At 41.0% G+C, this 18,603-nt stretch overlaps 1 protein-coding gene across 1 annotated transcript; it reads left to right on the forward strand.

Annotated features, from left to right (window-relative positions):
• Nucleotides 1-1,837: 1,837 nt before the first annotated feature.
• Nucleotides 1,838-15,413, forward strand: LOC119791993. The gene is made up of 7 exons (XM_038298415.1): nucleotides 1,838-1,845; nucleotides 3,627-3,971; nucleotides 9,513-9,647; nucleotides 9,772-9,885; nucleotides 10,813-10,853; nucleotides 13,029-13,063; nucleotides 15,374-15,413. Exons 2-7 carry the CDS (start codon nucleotides 3,713-3,715, stop codon nucleotides 15,411-15,413), a joined length of 624 nt encoding a protein of 207 aa, XP_038154343.1. The 5' UTR covers nucleotides 1,838-1,845; nucleotides 3,627-3,712.
• The last annotated feature ends 3,190 nt before the right edge of the window (nucleotides 15,414-18,603 follow it).

Below are 18,603 nucleotides of genomic sequence, written 5' to 3' on the forward strand. Positions count from 1 at the left end.
AATTAAACACAAAAACATCACAATCCCTTATGTTGCTGGAGTGTCTGAAAAGCTCAAGAGGATTTTCTCCAAACACAAGATCCCAGAACATTTCAAGCCAAACCAAACCCTTAAACAGAGGCTAGTGCATCCTAAAGATAAAACCCCCAGACCCAATATGAGCGGAGTGGTATATGCGGTTCAGTGCAGCGAGGAATGCTCTGATCTTTATATTGGAGAAACCAAACAACCGCTCCACAGACGCATGGCCCAACACAGAAGAGCGGCCGCCTCTGGACAAGACTCCACAGTACACCTACACCTTGTGGTCAAAGGACATTCTTTGGAGGACCAGAATGTTCACATTTGGATAAAGAGGACAGTTGGTTTGAGAGGAAGGAAGCCATCTATGTTAAGAAAGAAAAAACAACTTTAAACAGAGGGGGGGGGGACTCAGGTTTCAGCTTCCAAAAACTTACAATTCAGTTATAGAGATGATCCCTTCCAGATATCACCCCCCCAATCACAGAGGAACAAAGTACCTCCTCTCTTCAACCAGTTGAACAATCCCCCCTTTAACGACCGACCTTCAGAATCATAGACAGGTTTCAGATAATTACAGGCTAACGACGGAACCAAACGACCCGCTGGTCGGTTTCAATTTGCATGTTTCCAAGCAATACCAAGCAATAGCCTTATCGATATAAAGCCTCAAACTCACTGCGGATCCAGACATTTCATTGAGAAAGCTTCCTGGAGGGGAAGAGAAACGTCTTCAAACCTTGGAAAGCTGCATCCAACTAGCAGGCCAAAGACAGGTCAGGCAAACAGATCAGAACAGGGGCACGCCAAACTCAGAAGTCCAGGAGTGGAAACTAGTTAGGATCAACTAATCAGAAACGAATGACCGAGCTCCTCACCCTATTCCCCTTAGAGATAGGGTGAGGACCTCGGTCATTCGGGAGAGGCTCAGTCAGTTGAGGTGGCATCTTCTTCGGATGCCCCCTGGACGCCCCCCTCGGGAGGTGTTCCAGGCACGTCCCAGCGGGAGGAGGCCCAGGGGACGACCCAGGACACGCTGGAGAGACTGTCTCTCGGCTGGCCTGGAAGCGCCTAGGGCTTCCCCCAACAGAGCTGGAGGAGGTGTCTGCGGAGAGTCTGGGAGTCTCTGCTTAGTCTGCTGCCCCCACGACCCGGTTCCAGATAAAGCGGGAGATGAGTATGAGTAATCAGAAACACAGTGGTTACCCTAGAGAAATCTGACACACGGCTCAAATAATCTGGCCCTGATGGCTGGGAACAAGCAGTTTAAATATGAACTGAACAGGTGGATCTAATACTGTAAGTGAGAATGAAATCTGGGCGGAGCTAGGCAGATGGAAGTAATGAACCAATTATCCAGTCATCAGTGCAAAAATCATCATTAATCGTTAAAGTTCATATATGCAGTCATCAAACTGAATTAAATGTATTCTAAATTGATTGATTTCATGAGTATGTTGCACATTAATCAGCTGTTTATTCCACTCTCAGAAGAGATTTCCCCTCCGCTCTGCAGCAGCAGGGCGCTGCCCTTTGGTAACGATTAGTACGGCTCAAAGCTCTGATCTGTTTTTAAACATCTATCTGCTTAGTTCAGGTTCTGTTTCAAAGGAAATCAGTCATGTTTCTCCTTCCTAAAGCTAACTGTATTTACCTTCAGGCAAGCAGGGGTTAACTGATGCCATATATTAGGCTGCAGCTGAAAGAAAGGGGGGGAGGGGTGTCATGTTTAACCTTTGGTGTAAAAGAGCAAGACATGAGAAAAGAAGCAGCAGGAAATCTATTTCAACATGATTGCTGCCCTGATTTTCTTCTTTCTCCTCTGTGAGTATTTCACATTATTTGCTTTTCTCACATCATCAGACATGATCGTCCAAAATCAGGCAGAATTAATAACTTTTATTGATCTGCGTTTAATCAGGTCCTGTTTTATTGTTGTTGCTCTGCAGACAGATGGAGGCTTTTATCGGCTTTCATCAGTTTAATGATTTTAATATGAACTGAAACATTAATTATATAACTGAGAAATAAAGAACAGGAACCTAGAATAATGTTCAGACCAAACGAGTTTTTATTCCATTCTAAGAAGTCAGAGTTTCCGTTTTATTAAGGTTTATCGTTTCTCTGTCAGATTTACAAGTCAATAAAATTTTGGGATGTTTTTGCTGTTTTCCATTTTCTCTGTTTTTTTTAATAAATTAATGTCCGCAAAAATGTTTTCAGTGAGATTCTGGAAAGAAGTTTAAGGCCTCATGAAGAATTTTATTCCTGTTAGTTTGGATGTAGATTCATAAATTCCTGATTGTTCTTATATGACAGAAAATATGCCCAATATGTCAAAATCAAGTCATATTTAAGGCAAATATCAAACCAAAGCGCCGTATGACGAGATAAAACAAACCAGAAACATTTTTCACTAAAACCTTCAAGGACAGAAATGATGCTACAGTTTTAATAGTTTAATATTTCTGTTGGAAAATAATGAAAAATCTCAGAAGAAATGTTCAGAAGTGATTTTCGGGTTTATAGTAAGAAGCTGATCCAGGAACCAGAACCTTCATCTGTCCTCTGATAACTGTCTCTCCACAGCAGGGACATGATTGGACACCTTGTCCATTCTACCTGTGTTACTACGTCCTCTGAATTAACCAATTAACCAATAAATATACTTTACCTCCAATGTGATGTTTCTACAACAAAAACAGTCTGATTTTAAACCCGACTAGAGCCAGAAGTTGATGGTGCGAGTCCGTCCATCTGCCTCTTTATGTCGGGGCCACAGCAGCAAGTCGTTACAAGCTGCAAACAGGTTTGGTTTTTCTAAAAGAGGCCATAAAAGAAATGACTGAAAGGAGAAAACCTTCCTTCAGTGTTGAGCTGTAGATGTTTGGCTTGATGGACCTGCAGAAGAAACAGGCAGCAGCAGATAAACAGACATCCAGGCTTCACAGCAGTTCATGGAATTCTGACTGTTTGGGAAAAACACATTTTAATGATAATAAATGAATCAAAGACAATAATAGAAACTAAATTAAAAAATCACATTGATTTAAAATTGGGATCAAACTAGAATAACAGAATCTGTCTTCACACCATTTTTTATTAATTAGTATTTATTTGATCTTCTGAATATAATCAGTTGTCACTGATTTTATAACTAGTTACAATCTGTGGAATAGACTTAGACTTAGACTTAGACTTGACTTTATTAATCCCTTGGGATTACTCCCTTCGGGAAATTGTATTTCCAGTAGCAGGAAAAAAATTACACATACAAGAAAATAGAGGATGTTTAGACACAGTATATACAATAGAAAAATAAAATCAATTAAATAAGATGTAGGAAGATGTATTGGGGGATGAGGATAGACAAATAAATACAGAGGGCTATAGCAAAACAATGACTTAAATTAGCAGTTATGTAGCGTATTGATAAACAACATTTAAAAGTTAAAGCTTCCCCTGCTCCGTGTTGGGCAGACTGCAGGCCACTGCTTCAGTGGAAACTGGGCCGAGTTCATGGTCACCGAGCTAACCCAGACCTCCTGCTAACCCTGTGGTTTCTGTCAGCAGGCACTGATCCACCATGTTGTTCTCCTCTGCAGCTCTGCAGGCCACAAACAGCCCTTCTGTTGATGCTCTGAAACGTCTCCATAGAGCAGCTGGAGAAGACGTCTCAGCTGCATGTGGCATGTCGTTCTCTGGATCCTGGAAGATCTTCTGCAGGGAAAACTGTGAAAGGGGAAACATTCTGATCCAAACCAGAGAGAACAAAGCTCAAACAGAACGATACAGCATTGAATACCTTAAAGAGTTTTCATCAGACATTTACGTTTTCTATGTGAAGATCTCCAAACTAAAGCCGTCTGACTCAGGACTGTACAGATGTGGTTTGGGCGACTCTTCATCCGCCATGATCTACCAGGAGTTCAGACTCATCATTGCAGAAGGTCAGTTTCTGTTAAAGCTGCTGAGATGTTTGTCTGAAGGACGGAGGGAACATTTTACAGCAAATAATTATTGTTATTCATTTTATACACAGGGGCGGATTCAGGAAATATGGGGCCCTAGAAAAAGACAGGCAGGGGGCCCCTCTGAATGGAGAAGACAACACATAAAATAGACCCATTTTACAGATAGAAAATGTTAATAGAATAGACATCCATTATCTGTTCTAGGTTGTGTCCCTCTCTTCTTGTCCCTTTTCTTCTTGTTTTCCTCTCTATGTTTTGTACTCAGCTGACTTTTCATGCTGTCTCTAAAGGAATGAAAGATTTTTTCCAAGCACTAAGCTCAAGCTTACCACTGAGCTGCTTTTAGATGTTGTCTCCAAAGTCTCCAGTAGCAGGAAAAAAAGTTGCTACATTTGGCGCTAGGCACTTTTTTTAAGTTAAAGTGCTAGAGGGGTCTGAAAAGTCGCTAGCTGAGACACACAGTTACCGTGTATGTGACCTTCATTGTTCTGAATTTCCCTTGAAATATATAATACTGGTAGCCTGCTTCCACTTAGCCTGCCTCAAATAAAAAGTTTCCATTAATTTTTTTTAAAAACTTTGTTTCGCAAGTCAGTTTGGCTTTTTTTTTCGTATTGCCGTGCAGAAAAATTGCCGCTGCTGGAAGATCTAAAGGTCTGAATAATGTTCTATATAACGTCATGGTAACTTAACTTTTTCAATAAATGAACCAAGTATTTTACAGGTTCAAAGAAACACAAAATCTGCTTTTTATTCATTCCACTGGTCGTCTGTTTGATCAAATAGAAATAGAGGCCTGCCTCTAATTCTGGCCTCCTTCCAATAATGGCCTGGACCAAGATGCACCTGAGTGAAATAAAGGCCCCGTCCTTTATTAGAGGATTTACGGTAATATTATACACATTCTGATGGATCCTTCTGCCACTAAAGAGTGCTACTGCTGCTGATGGTGAAACGTATTCACTTCCTGTTTGGACTGTTGAACAAAGTTGTTGCTGTCCACACTATCTCCGTCTGAATTAAGTTGTTTTTTCTGTGATATCTCTGTATCTAACAGTGATGGGAGTAACAGCGTTATTAACGCCCACGACCAAAATCTAATAAATTAGCAAAAGATTCCCAAAGGAGTAAATCATGATAATCTAATAAAAATGAAAATAACTCCAATTGGGGAAAAAGTTAAAATGATTAAATGCGGTCTGTTTAACATAAGATCGCTTTCCTCTAAAAGTCTGCTAGTTAATGACTTGATTTGTGATAATCACATTGACTTGTTTTGCCTTACAGAAACCTGGCTGCAGCAAGAGGATTATGTGAGCATAAACGAGGCAACTCCTTCAAGCTATTTAAATTTTCACATCCCCAGAAGTTCTGGGCGAGGAGGAGGAGTAGCAACAATCTTCCAGTCTGACTTACTGATTACTCCCAAAACAGTTAATACCTACAACTCTTTGATCATTTAACCCTTAATTTCCTTCATCCAAATTTCAAGGCAAGAAAACCTCTTCTTTTTGTAACTTTGTATCGTCCACCAGGTCCTTTCTCTGAATTTTTAGATGAGTTTTCAGAGTTCCTTTCTGATTTGGTATTAAATACTGACAGGGTCATCATAGTGGGAGATTTTAACATCCATGCTGACATTGAAGGCGATAGCTTAAGAGCAGCCTTTAATACTATCTTAGACACTTTTGGCTTTGTTCAAAATGTGAATAGTCCCACGCATTCTCATCTTCATACTTTGGATCTTGTGCTGACATACGGCATAGAATGTGAAGAAATAACAGTATTTCCTCACAACCCTGTCCTCTCTGACCACTTTCTAATAACCTTCAGGATTACTTTAACAGAGTTCTCCTCCCCCAAAAGAAGGTTACATTTTAGTAGATCTTTATCAGATAGAGCAGTTATACATTTTAAAGAATCTGCTTCACTTTCTCTCTCCTCTGTGTCGCTGAGCAGTGCTGCAGAGTGCAAAAGCATAGCTTATTCCCCTTCACAGGTTGATGATTTTGTTGATGGGGTTGCTAGTTCTCTGCGTATTGCCTTAGACAACGCAGCTCCCTTGAAAATGAAAACCGTTAAAAATAGAAAGCTTGCTCCTTGTTTTAATGCAGAGCTGCGTACTTTGAAGCAAAATGCTAGGAAACTGGAGAGAAAATATCGCTCCACAGGCCTGCAGGAGTCCTTCCTAGTCTGGAAAAATTATTTACTGCTGTATAAGAGGACCCTTTGTAAAGCAAGAGCAGCATACTTCTCCTCATTAATAGAGGAGAATAAGAATAGTCCTAGATTTCTTTTTAATCCAGTTGCCAAACTCACCCAGAGCCATAGCTCTGTTGAACCGTCCATTCCACCTGCTCTTAGCAGCAATGATTTTATGGGATTCTTTATAAATAAGATTGATCTTATTAAAAATAAGATCATAAGCACTCCTCTATCCGTGATTGTACCTGAGGTAGTCATGGAATCTGAACCGGGTTTAGACTGCTTTGATCCAGTTGAACTTTCTGAATTAGCAAAATTATTGTCTTCATCTCAGCCTTCAACTTGTATGTTAGATCCAGTTCCAACCAGGTTATTTAAGGAGGTATTCCCTTTGATCTCCTCCTCCATTTTAGATGTGATTAATCTATCTCTGTTACAGGGATATGTACCTAAAGCTTTTAAGGTTGCTGTAATTAAACCTCTGCTTAAGAAACCGTCTCTTGACCCAGATGACTTGGTCAATTATAGACCTATATCCAATCTTCCTTTCTTATCCAAAATTCTTGAGAAAGTAGTTGCCAAACAAGTTTGCGATCACTTACACCATAATGAACTTTTTGAAGAGTTTCAGTCTGGCTTTAGAGCTCATCATAGCACTGAAACAGCTCTGGTGAAAGTCACTAATGATATTCTCATGGCCTCAGATAATGGACTTGTATCTGTCCTCGTCCTGTTGGATCTCAGTGCTGCATTTGATACAGTTGATCATAATATTCTTTTAGAAAGACTTGAATATTTTGTTGGAATTAAAGGAACAGCACTAGACTGGTTTAAATCTGATCTATCTGATCGATTTTAGTTTGTTCATGTTAATGACAGATCTTCCTCATGCTCAAAGGTTACCTGTGGAGTACCACAGGGATCGGTGCTAGGACCAATTCTCTTTACTTTATACATGCTCCCAATCGGTAGAGTTATTAGACAGCATGGGATTAATTTTCACTGTTATGCTGATGATACCCAGCTATATCTGTCTATAATCCAGATGAAGCTAACCCATTACATAGATTACAGGCATGTCTGAAGACAGAAAAACCTGGATGACTCTTAACTTTCTGCTTCTGAATGCAGACAAAACAGAAGTTATAGTCTTTGGACCAGAGTCTCTGAAAAAGAAGCTGATTAGCCAGTCACTTCATTTGGATGGGATTAAACTGATTTCAGATAATAAAGTAAAAAATCTTGGTGTTATTTTTGATCAGGACCTGTCATTTAAATCCCATATCAAAGAGGTTTCTAGAATTTCCTTCTTTCATCTGAGGAATATTGCAAAAATGAGCAATCTCCTGTCCAGGGGTGATGCTGAGAAACTAGTCCATGCATTTGTTACTTCAAGGCTGGACTATTGTAATTCTTTACTATCAGGAAGTCCACAAACTGTAGTTAAAAGCCTTCAGCTGATCCAAAATGCTGCAGCCAGAGTTCTGATGAAAATGAAAAAGAGAGATCATATCTCTCCTATCCTGGCTTCTCTTCATTGGCTTCCTGTTGAATCCAGAATAGAATTTAAAATCCTCCTTCTCACATATAAAGCCTTAAATGGCCAAGCTCCATCTGATATCAGAGATCTGATTGTTCCTTATGTTCCTAACAGAGCACTTCGCTCTCAATCTGCAGGTTTACTAGTGGTTCCTAGAATTTCTAAAAGTAGATTGGGAGGCAGATCTTTTAGTTATCAGGCTCCTCTCCTGTGGAACCAACTACCAGTTTTAGTCCGTGAGGCAGACACCCTGTCTACTTTTAAGGCTAGGCTTAAAACTTTCCTTTTTGATAAAGCTTATAGTTAGAGTGGCTCAGATTATCCTGAGCTATCTCTATAGTTCTGCTGCTATAGGCTTAGACTGCTGGAGGACATAGGGACCCCTTTTTCATCATTCTGCTTCATTCTATCTCTATTCTCCCACTCTGCAGAATCTGTTAGTTCAATCTCTAACGTTCTGCTCTCTCTGCTTTTCCTCATAGTAGCTTCATCTGGTCTGTTCCTGTTTGGCTGTGACTCCATCCTGGAGAGAAATATCAGCTGTGCTGCTGCCATCAACACCTTTGTTTCTAGATGTTGGAGCTTGGCCTGTTTTCCAGTGTAGTCCTGTTTCTCTGACTGTGACTAACTGGATGTGCTCTCTTCATCCTCTGACATGGGAGCTGGCTCGGAGCTCGTCTGCCTGGCTGTGTGTTTCCTGGACGGGGCCGCCTGTGGAGCTGGTTGACAGTTGCCTTTTGTATCTATGCTTCTTTTTCTATGTCTGCTTCTGTCTCCTTGAACCCCAGTGGGCCTCAGCAGATGGCCGCTCACACTGAGGCTGCATGGGACTATGAATATGCATTAATAACTCAAAAGTATCTGAATAAAGAGGAAGTATTAACAGAATCTGGATCAGTGGTGTTGGGGCAATAGGACTTGTCTTCAGACTGCAGGGTACTGGTCCTTCAGGACTGGATCTGGGTCTGATTTAATCCACCCAATGGTGTCCGTGCTTGGTTGACCTGCTGGGAGGTGAACCTCCATCAGCTCCTCTGCAGCTTCTGACAGGTTCTCCTCCTTGATTTAGTTCACACTATAATCAGATTAACAGTAAAAAACTGAACTCTTAAACGACAAATCAACAAACATCTCAGGTCAGTTCTGCGATTATGATTTAAAGAAAACATGATTTCATGATAAAAAAAAAAAACAATGTCAACTTTATTGGAATTGAGTATAATGACCAACAAGTGATTATCCTATTTTCCCAAATCTGCCACTTTTATATTTAGAAGTTATTTTTCTACTGAAGCTGCGTGTGATTGGTCAACAGAGCAGTCATTTGCTGGCTGCCAGGCTGTTTTGGTTAATGGGGTCTGTTACTGCCTGTTTCTAGACCATAAAGGTGATTAAAAAGGGGAATTTAAGAAGAATAATGAACCAGACTCTTTTATCTGTCCTATGGCTGATTGTTGCTTCAAAAGCTAGACTAGAAAATAAAAACTGTATCGATTTCACTTCATTGGATTTCAGTATTTGAAGTAGTTTATTTTACAGGGAAAGTTCACAGTTTCGGTTTAGGAATATCATTTCTACCATATATATTAGGCACTGATATATATGATAATAATACCTTTTAATACTAAAGAGGGAAAAATACTGCTAATTTTTCAGCGAATTATGGAAGCTACATCTCTCAACACAACCCACAGCATAATGCTGCACCAAACTTTACCAAACTTCATCATGTCTCCATCTTCCATCTTTCTCTGCATTTTCAGACTCTTCAGCCTCCGGTTCAGATTCAGCTCATTTAACCTCCACACCAGCAGCACCACTGAGCTCCAACTACAGTCTCACACCTTCAGCTTCCACTGAAACCACTAATCAGTCGGTTCTGGTCCGGCAGAGGCCAACATCTGAAGGTACATCTAGTCCTCAAAGTCCTGAATCCCCTCCCCGCTGTGTGCCGCCTCTGTTTGAGTAGAAATGGCGTCTGTCTGCAGAAACAAACTCCTCCCCATGCTTTGTGTCCAACATGTTCTCTAGAAATGTCCACAGAGCTTCTGCTGGTTGCAGCTCTGACTCTGACCCTCTCTGGCATCCTGCTATCTGGGGCTTTGCTGGTTCTCTGCAGAAAAAGATGCCACAAACATCTGGAAGGTAAACAACAGGAAGCACAGATCATTTTGTGGTTTGGGGGTAAAAACACAGAGAAGAAGGTGAAAGATCAGCAGCAGCGCCAGCAACAAGGAGTCACAGAGAGGCTGTGTGAACAGGGGCTGGTAAAGGAGGAACAGCAAACAGGACAGGAAACCAGACTGAACCAGATTCCTGCAGCCGCTGTGTCACCAAAGTCTGCAGCTCTGTGGCAGAGAGAAGCTGTTAGCTGCTGGAGGCTCATCCAGCCGCTGACACTGAGCTCAGAGCAGCTGGGCTGCCGACCGCACTCACCCAGCTGACAGTCATTCAGAAACCAGGATTTCTGATTGGCTCCTGGTAACATGATCACCATGATCGTCTCCTGGCCCTCAAAGTTCAGTCCTGAGAACCGTGCAGGATGACTCAGACCATCTGCTCTATGTGCTTGGTTCTCAGCTCGGTGCAGTGCACCCCCCCCCCCCTGCCAGTAACTGCCACACATATAATGCTGGGTTTGAAGCGATGCACTGGGTTCACCACTTCCTATGTGAAAGCAGACAAAGGTGACCTTCAGTCTGCGAAAACAGAACCACCTCTTCATGGTGATAATAAATTAATTTTATATTCTGGCAAACTCCATCCACCTCTCATCAAGGTGTCTGATGAAAAACAGCCCCATATCATGAGGCTGCCACTACCATGCTTCATCATAAGAATGATGAGTTCTGCACAACGGCATCAGGTCTAAGAAGGCTGGGAGAATCAAAGTGCTGATAAAGTATTAAGACAGGGAATACTTATGGAAATATTATCTCTTGTTTTTCCTGTTCTTGTTGATAGATTTGCATCATTTAAGTCTCAGTGACAGGACTGAATGATGCCATATTTGGATATGTATTATTCTAGAAATGGTGATGTCTAACCTTTATCTCTTATTTATACATCTAGGTATGAATTCTAGAGGAGGACCACGCAGAAATGATCAGCAGGTACTTGTTTTATCTTAAAGGATTTCTGATTAAAGACAACTAAAAATCAGATATTATCGCTACAAACCTTCGGTCACTATTGGCCTAGTCTGGCCAGCCAGACTGACTAAAGCAAGGTTTATACTTTATGTGTCTGTATTGTTTCTCTCGTATTCCATGCGAGAAACTAACCTGACTCCGCTGGAAACCTTCCGTTGAAGTAATTTTGGGAAGGGGCGAAAATACTGGTTAGCTGATTGGCCTATGTTGGTGATAGACGGGCCAAATAAACCAATCAGATCAACGAAGCATATGACGTACTAACAGAGCGACGACGAAGAGGAGCCAATTGATAGATCAAACTCTTGCCGAAACCAGTCGGGAGAAGAGCAAAAACATCTTTTCCTCTGAGAAAAGCCTCCAGAGCAGTGTTTTGCTCTTCTTTCAATGAAGAAATACTCTGTAATTCCGATAAAACTTGCTCCATAGCCACGCTAACGCTAGTTTCATCGGCTGAAGCCGCCATGTTCTTTAGACTGAACCGTCGCGCTACTCGTTGCGTCACACCTCAACCCGCCTCAAAGCCAACGCTGATTGGACGTTCGTTTGGTGAACGTCTCCAGACTGATCTGCGAGTGAAATCTTGAAAGCTCGCGAGATCAGGATGGTCTCACGAGGCTAGCGAGAAACAGCTCCTGCCTGCGAAGGTTCGCAAATGTAAAGATCTAAAGACATCCTGTGATTTAGCTTGTTGTGGTTAAAAAAAATCTATGTCCTATTAATCTCTTTTACATGTACTTATGTAAGTATATATACAGATGTATGATTGCTGAGTTTTGTTCTGCCTCAGAGCTCCAAGGTCACAACATGCCTAAGATGAAGGGGGCTGTTTATGCTGTTGGGGGTGTTTGGCTCTTCCTGATGTTTTTATGAGGTAGTTCCTAAAACATTTACATTCTTTCTTGTGCTGTTTGTTTTTTGCTTTAGGTAGATATTTGCTTTGATTGTGACACAAACTTCAGCATTTCCATTGTTGTAACTAAGGGAGACGAACTGGCCAGATCAGAACAGGGCTGATTACTCTGCAATAAGGGCTGGATGATGTCCTGTTCTCGCTTTGCAAAGATGAAATAAAATGCTAACTGAGTGGAATCCATCTATCTCTGTTTATTTAACTACAGTAAATAGTTGAATACTTTTTCCCCTCGACAGTTTAATCAACATCACCGCTATGAACAGATTGTGGAAAAAACTTGTGGAAAGAAATGATGACACAAAGAGGCTTTGGAAAAGAATCATTTTCTGCATGGATTGTTCGTGCGTTTAGCATAACGAGCCCTTTGGGGCCCCATGAAACACATTGATATTGGGCCCTAACTCCAAAAAAATGTTTGCAAGCTTGAAACCTTCAATAAAGATGAACTGAGGAGTAATATTTACATTTGCAGTTTAAATGTTATTGTAAAATTGTGACAAAGGAAAATTATGAGAACGTGAAAAAGTTATATACACATTAATTTAATAATAATAATTAACAATTGAACTTTATAAACTCACACTGCAGAAATTCCCTCTGTGCATTTAACCCTTGGGGAGCAGAGGGCTGCCATTGTGCGGCACCCGGGGAGCAGTTTAGGGTCTTGCTCAGGGACCCAGAGTGCAGGGTGCGGGGATCGAACCGGTTACTTGTAACCTTCCAAGAACACAAACGCACTGCTCTAACCACTAGGCCAACACTCGCCAAAACTTCAAACTTTACATTTACATCCTATCAAAATAATAACAGCTTATTTAAAACAAAGAACTGCTTAAATTGGAGGCAACGTCTTTCTGGAGACACGGAGGAGTGCAAGTTTTCTCTTTAGAAAACACCCAAAGTTTACTAAGTGCTCCCATTTCAAGCTGTTTTGATTAGTTTTTAATATTCTACCCTGGTAGTTTGCGATGGATTACCTTTGTTATATTTTATATTCCATTTTCTGTTTTGTTTTGAAACGGTTTAAACTTTGGTTCTTGTCAGTTGTTTTTTATCTTTATAAATATGCTGCTTGGAGACATAAATTCCTGAGGGGGAAATGAGTTCTACCTCAGATCAAATCTGTTTAATGATTATATGATTGGTTTTCTCTGGGTTTTTATCTCTTTTTCAGAAAAAGTTCATGTCTAACCTTTTATCTGTCATTTAAATGCCTCCAGGTAGCAGGGCTAGAAGAGGCTGAATTGCACATAAGGTACCGAATCAGTGATTTGGTTTAAGCTGAAGGTTTGCTGAGGAAATGCAATTAGAGATCATTTTTATTTTGCTTTGTTTTTTTTTTAGGACTCTGTACAGTTGAAAATCTCTCTGTGGATTGGACCAGAACACCAAACCTATTACCGGAAACAATCTTTGAGACTGAAGAACTAAGGAAATCTACCACATCATGGATTTAGTTTCTGCATCTCATGGATGGTTTTGTTCACTGAACACGCTGGATAAAAATGGAAGATGATCGGTGCAGGAATTTAATAAATAATAATTTCAATTCAATATTTCTGGCCCCTAAAAATGAAAAAGAGGTTTTGAGTATAATTAAAAAATGTAAAAACAAAAAGTCACATGACATAGATGACTTAGACATGAGATTGGTTCGAGGGGTGGCAGAAGAAATCATTAAACCATTTACACATATTTGCAATCTATCCTTCCAAAATGGAGTATTTCCCAACAGAATGAAAAATGCTAAAGTAATCCCACTCTTCAAATCTGGAAATAAGAATACTTTCACCAACTTTCGTCCGGTTTCACTCTTGCCACAGTTTTCTATAATCGTAGAAAAATTATTTGATTGTCGACTTCGCAGATTTATAGAACAAAACAAATTGTTAGCCGAAAGCCAGTATGGGTTCAGACAAAACAGATCCACATCACTTGCAATAATCGATTTAACTGAAAGCATTACAGATAGCATTGATAAAGGTAAATTTGTTTTGGGAATTTTTATTGATTTACAGAAGGCATTCGACACCATCGATCAGTTCACTATTAAAAAAGCTGGAAACGCATTAGAGGGTTATCTAACGAGTGGTTACAGAGCTTTTTGGAGGATAGAAAGCAAATTATACAGTTTGGACAACATAAATCTGGGCATAACGTGTGGAGTACCGCAGGGCACCATTTTGGGTCCAACGTTATTTATTATGTACATAAATGATATTTGGAATGTGTCTTCTGTTATGAAGGTTGTACTTTTCGCCAGAGATGGGAAGTAACGAAGTACAAATACTTCGTTACTGTACTCAAGTAGATTTTTCTGATATTTTTACTTTACTTTACTACTTATTTTTATAGCGACTTTTTACTTCTACTCCTTACATTTTTACACAAATATCTGTACTTTCTACTCCTTACATTTTAAAAAATTGACTCGTTACTTTAGTTTTGAATCATTTCAATGGAGTTACCGTTATTATTTTTCACGTCATCAATACCAAATTCAATCTAATTGGATGGGAATCTACGTTGCATTTGACGCACCACTACAAGATGAATCGACAGATTCGGCGGTATTCATTGGCGGCGAATCATTGCAGCTTGGTGGCGGTGGCGTTAGCATAGTAGCATGGACGACGAGATGATTGAAAATGAACACAACGGAGATCTAGTCCTATTGGCAGACATCCATTTAAAATGTAGGCAACGGCATGAAAAAAGTTGTTTCTACTTTTACTTTTATACTTTAAGTAAATTTACAAGCCTGTACTTTGTTACTTTTACTTGAGTAAAGAAGTTTAATCAGTACTTCCACTTTTACCAGAGTATTTTTTAACACAAGTATCTGTACTTTTACTCAAGTACGGAAAGTGAGTACTTTTGCCATCTCTGATTATTTGCGCACAAAAGTTGCTAAATGTGTGGGAGTGATGAACTGAGTCACTTCCTCAACCAAAGTGCATTGTTCCTTGTGTATCGCTCACTTGTCATGTCGTATTTGAATTATTGTATCGAGGTTTGGGGAAACAATTTTAAGACCGATCTTCAGCCCCTGGTTACGCTGCAAAAAAGAGCCATTCGAATCGTTCATAAAGTAAATTATTTACATCCCACAAATCTTTTGTTTCTACAATCCTCCAATTTAAAATTGTTTGATCTTGTAAACTTAAGAACTGCGCAAATAATGTTCAGAGCGTCAACTGGCTCTCTTCCAGAAAATCTCTTAAAACTCTTTCAGGAGCGGGAGGCACTTCGCACTTATAATCTTAGAGGCGAAAACCGATTCTACCAACCAAAAGTAAGAACTACCTTAAAATCAACGTGCATCTCAAGTCGTGGTGTCGCCCTCTGGAATAGTTTAGCGGAGGAACAAAAGTGTTGTGAAAATATAAACTGTTTCAAAAAAATATTTAAGCGGGATGTCCTGAGAAAATACCTGGAAGAGAGTGAGTGATGTTCTATGAGGGTGGGGTGGTGTGGGGGGGGGTTGCAGGGACGGGGAGCGTTGGGCCGGTGTGTTGACTTGTATGCATGAGTGTGGATGGGTTGTTGGTCTTGTCGTTTGCAGGAGTGTCCTTGGGATGAGCGGGAGGGGATCGGACATGTAGAAGCTTTTGCTTCTTCCATCCCCTTTTCAAGCCATGCATGTATTGTTTGTATTGTAAAATATGTGCAGGTTTGAAATAAACTTTTTGAAATGAAAATGAAAAATGAAATGGAAAAGCTATTAATTAATGAATCTGAGTCACTGAGAAAAAGGAATCAAAAAAGGTTTTTGTTTTAGTTTACAGTTAACATCACATGCTGGTATTTTTATTTCTTTTAACTGTGATTCATGCTTTATTTTGTTTTGTTTTAAAACAGTTTAAAACGGGGATCATTGTATGTTTTCTTAAAGTTTTTTTTCCTATTATCTTTCTGTTATTGATGAAGAAAAAATTAAAGCTGGGATGAAGGTTCAGGTGTGCTGGTTTTGATTGGAGGAGGGTTTCAACGTTTCCTCCATTAGCCAGTGTTAGAGGGAACGTGATGCGGCAGTGGGTAGCACCGCCGCCTTGCAGCAGGAAGGTTCTCGGTTCGATTCCCGGTCCAGGGTCTTTCTGCATGGACTTAGCATGTTCTCTCTGACCATGCCTGGGTTCTCTCCGGGTACTCCAGCTTCCTCCCACAGTCCAAAAACATGACTGTTAGGTTAACTGGCTTCTCTAAATTCTCCTTAGTTGTGAGAGAATGGTTGTTTGTTTCTGTGTTTCCCTGCGATGGTCTGGCGACCTGTCCAGGGTGGACCCCGCCTCTCTGTCCAGGGTGGGCCCCGCCTCTCTGTCCAGGGTGGGCCCCGCCTCTCTGTCCAGGGTGGACCCCGCCTCTCTGTCCAGGGTGGGCCCCGCCTCTCTGTCCAGGGTGGACCCCGCCTCTCTGTCCAGGGTGGGCCCCGCCTCTCTGTCCAGGGTGGGACCCCGCCTCTCTGTCCAGGGTGGGCCCCGCCTCTCTGTCCAGGGTGGGCCCCGCCTCTCTGTCCAGGGTGGGCCCCGCCTCTCTGTCCAGGGTGGGCCCCGCCTCTCTGTCCAGGGTGGGCCCCGCCTCTCTGTCCAGGGTGGGCCCCGCCTCTCTGTCCAGGGTGGGCCCCGCCTCTCTGTCCAGGGTGGACCCCGCCTCTCTGTCCAGGATGGACCCCGCCTCTCACCCGTAGACAGCTGGAGATAGACACCAGCACCCCTCGCCACCCCAGCAGGGATAAGAGTGATAGAAAATGGATGGATGGACAGCTTCCTGGATGGGAAGGGAAATTTGATGGGAAGGGAAATTTGAAAAAGTTAAAAAACAAGTGCTTGTTTTTTAACTTTTTTAGAATTGCTATGAATCTTCACCAACACATAAATCACCTGTTAGCTTCAGAATATTGTCAGCCTTCAGACACAGTTTCTCACTTTAAATCTTCTAGGAGTTCCTCATATCTGCAGGACAGGTTTTGACCTGTTGCATCTGAGTAAAGTTTCATCCAAAAGCAGGTCAACCTCTCCAGTTCTACAACCTTCATACCAGGAAGCAGCCATCCAGTTCTAACACCAGGGGGCAGCATTGTAGCAGAAACTTCTTGTTTAAAAGCATAATTTCTAGAACTTATTTAGGGCAAAATTTTATTGTCAATGAATTTCACTCACTATAAGATCATCAGTTTTAATCTCCACTGGTTGATTCAGACGGCAGTGACCTGGTTTAGAGCAGAAGCATAAATCTATTAAATGTGAAGAGAACTAGAACTATTCATGAAGGAAGTCTTACATATCCCGCCTTAACTGCAACATATGCAGTTATAACGCAGTTAGAACAAGTTAAACAGTACATTTCTCCACAGTGCGATCAATAAAGTTTATCATTCAATCAATTCATTTCCAAAGGCCAACGATGCTGACGAAGCGGAAAGGTATGTAAGCCTGTTGGTCTCATCTTCCTTTGCTGCGCTTTAACAACGTCACTAGTTCTGCTGTAGCTCCCAGATCTGCTGGGTCCTGCTTCATACCAGTGGCGTTACGCTACACAATTGCTTTTTATCTTTTATTTTTATTTATTTTTTCTCTTTTTTTCTCTTTATTATATTGTGTAGTTGGATGTGTGTATATATTATATAAAACTGTAACTGGAGCGTGTAACAAAAGTAATTTCCCTCTGGGATTATTAAAGTATTTCTGATTCTGATTGACGGAACGTTGCCACATGATGTAAACATTGTGGTTCCCATGACAACAATAATATCATCACGCAGCATCATAGCGTGTTTAATGACTGACTGATAACATAACTGAAGAAAAATCAGTTTCTGGTGAACAAAGTAACTGTTAGACCGTGATATAAAGAGCTGAGTAGCGCTGTGGCTAACTGGGCTCAGTAGCTAACAGGTTAGCCTCTTTTAGCTCGGTCAGTTAGCCATATTAAGATACACTACTTTTAACCAGTGTTGCCAACTCAGTGACTTTGTCGCTATATTTAGCAACTTTTCAGACCCCTCCAGCGACTATTTTTCAAAAAAGCGACTAGCGACAAATCTGGCGACTTTTTACGGTGTCACTGGCGGCTTTTGGAGACTCTTAAGTGAAAGCATGTATCGTTCCTACTCTTGTCCTCCAGCGGCAGTGAGTAAAAACACCATTATATAGTGTTTTTACTCACTTTTTGTCTTTCTATAACGACATTATTTCTCCCACAGCATCAATAACATGCACATCACTTCCCGTGGCAGATTATGCAAATTAGGCGATGACGTCATTTAACGACTTCTAGCGACTTTTATCACAGCCAATAGCTACTTTCCTTACTGAGGAGTTGGCAACACTGCTTTTAACTTTCTGTCAACAACAATCTTTCGGTTTCTATAAGTAGAATAACTTTTTTTCTCAGTCTAAAATCTCTATGAAAGTCATTTTTTGGGATTTTCCATCTGTCGTCCTCTGCCCTCAGATCTTGTTAAATGGCAGAGCTCAGTCTTATAAGGCAGGACTTTCCTTCCAGGCTGACAATGACTGTTTTCTACTTTCAACTACTTTAGATCAATGATTAAATGTTAAATAATAGCAAATACAGGGAATAATATGTTCAGACTCAAGAAGAAATTTGATCCTTAAAGTCGTAGGGAAGCGGCTGTTCCAACCATTTCATTCCCGAATTCTCCCGAGTGGTGCCCGACTTTACAGCAGTGAATAAAGTGAAAGTGATTGGTCGATTATCTAGGGGGCGGGATTGTTGTGGCAGAAGGTTCGCAAGCAAGTTTGGTTGTGGCTGGTTTGTCTGAAGCATCTTGCT

This window comes from Cyprinodon tularosa, unplaced genomic scaffold (assembly GCF_016077235.1).
Source record: "Cyprinodon tularosa strain WSP-4 unplaced genomic scaffold, ASM1607723v1 ctg407, whole genome shotgun sequence".
Lineage (NCBI taxonomy): Eukaryota > Metazoa > Chordata > Actinopteri > Cyprinodontiformes > Cyprinodontidae > Cyprinodon > Cyprinodon tularosa.

What these genes read in the sequence shown, in the direction of transcription:
- LOC119791993 (XM_038298415.1), top strand. Translation starts at nt 3,713, where the DNA reads ATGTCGTTCTCTGGATCCTGGAAGATCTTCTGCAGGGAAAACTGTGAA. An exon ending in CAGACTCATCATTGCAGAAG is followed by an intron (nt 3,972 to 9,512) that starts GTCAGTTTCTGT and finishes CAGACTCTTCAG; the next exon opens with CCTCCGGTTCAGATTCAGCT. An exon ending in GAGGCTGAATTGCACATAAG is followed by an intron (nt 13,064 to 15,373) that starts GTACCGAATCAG and finishes TGTCGTTTGCAG; the next exon opens with GAGTGTCCTTGGGATGAGCG.